Genomic DNA, 6,061 nt, shown 5'->3' on the forward strand with positions numbered 1-6,061 from the left:
TTAAAAAGGTGATAATGATTAATGTGTCTACTGTAATTAAAGGTATGGTATTCAAAAAGGCATTTTCTGTCATCATTTACTCACACTTATATCATTCCAATCCGAAATGACTTTCAAGAGCAGATATTTTGAAAAATGTCTCATGCAGGTTTGAAACAACATGAGGGTGAGTAAATGATGACAGAACTTGAATTTCTATGAAAGTTCAATGAAATGTGCCATAAAATTGTGAACTCACCTGGGAGTTGAGGACACAAAGAATGGCGCAAGTTTATATTAGTCTTGAAACTGGAAGCCAATGATTACATTGGACTCTGATACTTGCTCACTCATTTATGTCTCGTCTTACTATGTTTCACAATCAAAGCAAAACACAACACTTATTATACGAAGATCCTTCCTTGTACTTGCTTGGCTGGATAAACACAGAATGAATTTCCATTCATCTCTGACTCATTCCTATGGAAAACTTGACTGAATGGACAATTGGCAGGCCTACAAAAAAAGCCGCAAACCTTGCCAGCTGTTAAGGTGGTAGAACCCAGACACACTCCAATGACTTTTATTTTACATGATTTTATGGAGGTAATGCTAATTAAAACGAAAGGCTTGTTTGAAGACATTACCATTTCCATTATAAATTCAATTTTTTTATACATACTGTATATATTATGTATACTATGTCATAGTATGTAGTGTATATTACAGCAAGAGTTTCTCCAAGGAATTTCTGCTGTTAGGTTTCTACCTAATAAGACATATGACAAGTGTCAGTTCTAGGAATAAAAGGACAAAATCTGTGAATTTTTACATAAATACATCAATAATGCATTACCATAGCCTGTTAGTGGACAAAATGTTTGTTCTAAAATTATTTTGATCAAACCCATCTACTTAGATTTCTTTTACAGCTTGATTAGTAATTGAATCTTCCTGTTAATGAGCCCTGATGTTATGAGGCTCATATTCATGGGTATTTATTTGTGTATGTGTGTGTAAAGTTGTGAGCAGGGGAGCTTGGGTGAAATGAAGAATGAGGCTGTGGCACTGGGTGGCACTGCCAACCCTCTGCTGGCAGGCCTAGAGCACTACATGGAGGCCAGTCCACCAGTAGTGGGCCTCATGAAGAGGTAATAGAGGAATGATTAAAATGGAGACAGAGAGATACCAGTCTGTTACGGCATAAGAGACAGACATTGGTAACTCGGCCAAAGTGTATTCATATTTTCATATGTAATAGATTTTGGTGAGATCTCCTTTGCTCCATTTTGTGTTTTGGGTGTGATTATTGATGTGTGCTGTGCAAATGGAGTTCCCAGTAAGCACAAAACATTTTTACTTTTCAGAACGTTGAATTTTAGTTGCAGCTAAGTTACACTGCAGTACTCTGTTGAACAAGTTTAACAAACAAATAGATGTAAAAAAAGAAATTTAAGAAAAACAGTGTAACCAAATCACGATGTGCGTTTTATGTATTTGGATTATAAAAATGATCAGTACCAAACAGTAACTTTGAGAGAGAAAAATTAAGTTGCAAATATAAATTTATACAGCCAAAATATCGTAAGAAACATAAACATATCTACCTACCCTAGAGAAAAATGAATATACTAAAATGTATTTGAAATACATTTATTTCATGCTCAGTATACTACAAATACATTTACATATTTATGTACTTAATAAAAATACCCTGCAATTGTACTTTCGGTAAACTAAACTAGTATACTTAAAGTCTGCTAAACTGGAACAACTAATTTTGTACTTAATGCATTTGAATTGTTTGGAAGTAGTGCTGAAGTCCAACTAAAGATATACTTAAGTATATTTGATTGTGCTAAAGTGGAGCTATTGCAAGTATACTTTAGGTACACTTTAAATATCTTGCATTTAAAGACCGATATTATTCAAAGATCTTAAAATCCTCATCAATAGTGACATTAAAACACATTTTAGGCTTAATATTACGAAATGTGCATTGTGCACAAGTAGTACTCCAAATAAAGTTTAATAAAAATTTTCGAGTGATATGTCAGTACATATGTTAATAGGTTTAAACTATACTTAGTATGAAATAATAAAAAATACTTTTTTTATGTTGTATGCTTTTATGTTATTACTATTATGGAACAAAACTGTGCCAAACTTGTTTAGGTTTATATAATGTAATCAGCATTTAAATGAAACAGGCTTCAAAAATGTCTTCAGAAATATTATGTTTACAGAACATACAGTATGTTTATGAACAAAATACAACCAGAAACAGCTTGCTTATTTAATGGTAAACACAAAATATGTAATTTTTTAAAATATATAAACATTTTATTTATATACTTTAATACATCATTGGTCATGTTAAGTATTTAGGATCAAAATGTTTTTACAAACTTTTCACAACTGGAAAAACATAGTTGTACTAGCTGGGTTAGTGGTCTGTTGAACGTGTTTGGCTTTAAAGCTGGTTGAGTTGGTTTGCTGTGAACTAAACTAGCGTTGTTTTTGGTTGTGCTTTGATCGGGCAGCTGACATGACTCTTTAACACGCATGAGGTGAAAGTGTATGGTTTACCACACTAGATCAATATATAGCGTGAGAGGTGTCCTCCTTTACAGAAAGCCATGTTTGAGTGTGGCGTGTGTATATTTGCGGTCGTTTTGTGTGTGTATGTTCAGTTTTTTTCCTGTTGAGAGAGTTATCAACACATTATTACATCTGGTTGCAATTGCATAGACTTGTGCCGACACAGACAGATGAGATCTACATTCATACTTGACATACTTGACATGTTTAAGGGTGTACTTCATGTTAGTTTCTCTCAGCTAAATACAGCCAAATCCTGTCAGAGTCAGCTGTTTATGTTTTTATACTATTTATGTTTTTATTAATATTTATGTATTCTTTTCAGATTGTGTTTTTTTTGCTAGAAAGGCAATAAAAGTGCTCAGGGAAGGGCAGAGGATTGTGGGTATTGAAATTCTGCCCGACAGTGCAGTAGGGAGTGGCTGCAGTTCTGTAATTCATTCAGACATACAGTATGCCAAAAGGCCTCAAGTAAGTTTTAGCACATACAAGCATAATTGCTGTAACTTAAACTGCAGTACAGCTGTCTGACTTTCCAGTTATGCCAGAGAAGAGTTATAAACGTTTTTCTTGCCTCCTCTGAATGGGAGTGGCAGCTTCCAGTCATAATCATTTACTGAAAAAAGAAAAAGGCTGCATGGTTGAGCCTGTTGTCATTTATATCATCAAGTTGGCAGATCACACGAGTGCTGTGGTCCAGTCAGAGAGAAACCCATGAGGATCTGCTTTCTCATTTGTTTCCATTTAAGGTGAAGGTGATTGATAGTTTTTTGTTTAAAATGACAGGCAAAAATTTGTTAGCTAAGCTGTCTCTGTTCTGTTAATTCCCCTGGAGGCACAGAAAGAAGCACACTAAGGTGAGACAGGCAGTGTGGGGGAAGCATGGTTGTCATATTAGATCAGCTGTAGCTACTTTATTGGGTTGTTAGTCACTGACTGTGTTTCAGCTCTTGAAACGTGATATGCAGAGTCACAGTGGTTCACCAGGTTCTATATTGTCTGCAGTTAGGTTGTTAGAAGCAAGGTTGTTAGAAGCATGTAGCAGTTTTTTGGCTGGTGCTGTTCTGTCATACGTACTGTATAGGTAGTCAGTTACACTGGGTCCTTAATGGATGCTAAAAGCATTGAAGCATTAACCTTGCCCTAAGGCATGTGATTTTCTGCCAAGTCCATAAGACTTCAGGCTATGTAGTTAACTCATTTAACTTTTCTACATTTGCAAAAAGATTTCAGCATCTTGATTTTAGTCTCAATGAAAATGAAACATGATTGCAAGTGATTTATACTATTCATAAATTTGAAATGAGGAAATGAAGTGGTACCTAATGGGTAAGTAAGTAAATAAATAAATAAATAATCCTGGCACTGTCTGTGTATAGTAAAACCTTTTTTTTAAACAGAAGAAAAATATTATTTAGTTTCTTATTTAATTACATCCTTAAAACAAAGTAAATTTACTTGTATATAATAAAAATACTAATTTCATAGAATATATCTTGAATAAAGTTGATTAATTCACTAAATGATTACACTAAAATTTGTTAGATTTATGTTTAAAATAAAACTAAATGTCACTGAGGTAAGAAAAATAATCTTAATTCTAGATATATTCTTGAAAAAAAAAGTAAAAAAAAGTTTATTATCATGCAATTTTGTTCTCAAGATAATTTACCTTGTTTTATGATGACAAATTACTGATTAAGAATAATGATTATTATTTATAATTTTTTTGCTGTGTGCGTGTGTGTTTTTTGTATCTTACACATTTAAAATACTTAGTTGTGCCTATGCATGAACTCTCATCCTGTCTCTGGCATGAGGTGGAGTGGAGTGCTTTGGCTTGGTGTGGAATGAACAACTGATTGTTTCTCAGAGCAGTTTTATTCTAATGTATCTTTTTTGGTGAACGCTGATAGCTGTGATGGTGACCAAGTTTCTGCTGAGACAGCATCACTGTCCCTCAGTCCTTTGGCTGCCCAGATGGATTATGAACTCCAGGAAGCTTTAAGGGAATGTGAAGATGAAATGGCTGCTCTTGGCATATCTTTCCATGCAGACACATGGACTGCAGGTGATCTGGACAGGTTTTTCTCTGTAAGTGATGAGAAAAATCAAACTGAGAAAGCTGAAGTCAAAAAGGATTTTGGTTCATCTTCACATAAACCTGCCGAATTTCATGAAGGTTGCCATGGAAATGATGGAGCGCACACAAATGACTCATCAGCGGGTGAAGAGGGGGTGTTTAGCTTCAGAGATTATGTTCTAGAAAGAAAGCAAAGTTATACATGTGCAGCTGGAGCTGAGGTTGTCAAAAACATTGAGGATATAACAGAAAACCACAGTGAAGAAGCAAGCCAGCTGTCAGAGGCAGAACAGCAAACAAAGTCAGAGATAGAGACAAAAATAGACACAGCTGAGAACATAGCTGGTCAACAAAACACACATACCATATGGACAGGTACACAAACAACATCCGAGATTGATGCGGAAAAGGAAACTCTTACCCAGGATCAATCAATACAAGATATCTGCTCTTTGAAAAACACCCTGGACGGTGAGAGTTCACAAGATGAAGACAGAATAAACGTTATAGCACAGACAACCCAGAGAGAAACAGGAATAATTCAAGAGACAAATCCTTTGAATGAAGAAGTCAGAAGTTCTGAAAAAGTTACACAGATGATTCAGAACTCAGATGAAATAAAAATAGAGACACATAGTCAGTTAATTAGTGATTTACTGGATCAACATTCTGGTCACACGTTGCATTTAGAAGCTAAAATAAGCATACAACCAAACATACAGAAACAGGTGGAGTCAGGGACACGTCAGCAGATAAATGGACAGATAGAAACAAACACAAAAGTAGGATCAAGCCTTGACCATCAAAGACAGGAATTAGGACTCCCAGAACAGCTGAGTCCTGAGGGTAAACAATTGATCTGCTCCCCACCTCCAGAACCCGAAGCTCATCTTTCCCTGGCTAAGGCTCCACCTGCCCGGTTACTGGACTCTCCACAGGGGCCTGAGCAAAATGATAACCAGGATCAGACAGATGGACCCTGCAAATCAATATCAGATGGTGAAACCATACACCACAACCACTGTACAACAGGGGAAGTCAAAGATGAGAAAAATGTGTCTGCTGTTGTGATTGATTTCTGCCAAGCTACAACAGCCCCTGAACATGAGCCCATAGGGAGATGTGACTTAGAGATATATCCACTGGAGCAGGAGAATGGACCTCCTTTAGGCGGTGGAGCTGGCGCACACGCACCACTGTGGGGGAATTCACACGCTTTGAGCCGAGCCGGTGCAGAAGAGAAGGAGGAGGAAGAGAGTGCCCTTGAACGGGCTTCAGCAGAGTCCACTGCCTCCACATTGCTACAAACAACACCCACGATGCCAGAAATGATAGAAAGCGAGGGAGAGAAGAAGAGAGATGATGCATTCCAAAGTGCTGCAATAATATTACAAGAAG

General features: G+C 36.4%; 1 protein-coding gene across 1 annotated transcript in view; it reads left to right on the plus strand.

Annotated features, from left to right (window-relative positions):
• Positions 1-913: 913 nt before the first annotated feature.
• LOC107688300 (uncharacterized) overlaps positions 914-6,061 on the plus strand; it is a 50,907-nt gene continuing 45,759 nt past the window's right edge. The window contains exons 1-2 of the mRNA XM_016485920.1: positions 914-1,130; positions 4,497-6,027. Of these exons, the coding sequence (XP_016341406.1) occupies positions 1,027-1,130; positions 4,497-6,027 (1,635 nt within the window). The 5' untranslated portion in view covers positions 914-1,026. The remainder of the gene's footprint in view (positions 1,131-4,496; positions 6,028-6,061) is intronic.

The sequence above is a fragment of the Sinocyclocheilus anshuiensis genome, unplaced genomic scaffold, assembly GCF_001515605.1.
Source record: "Sinocyclocheilus anshuiensis isolate Anshui unplaced genomic scaffold, SAMN03320099.WGS_v1.1 scaffold809, whole genome shotgun sequence".
Lineage (NCBI taxonomy): Eukaryota > Metazoa > Chordata > Actinopteri > Cypriniformes > Cyprinidae > Sinocyclocheilus > Sinocyclocheilus anshuiensis.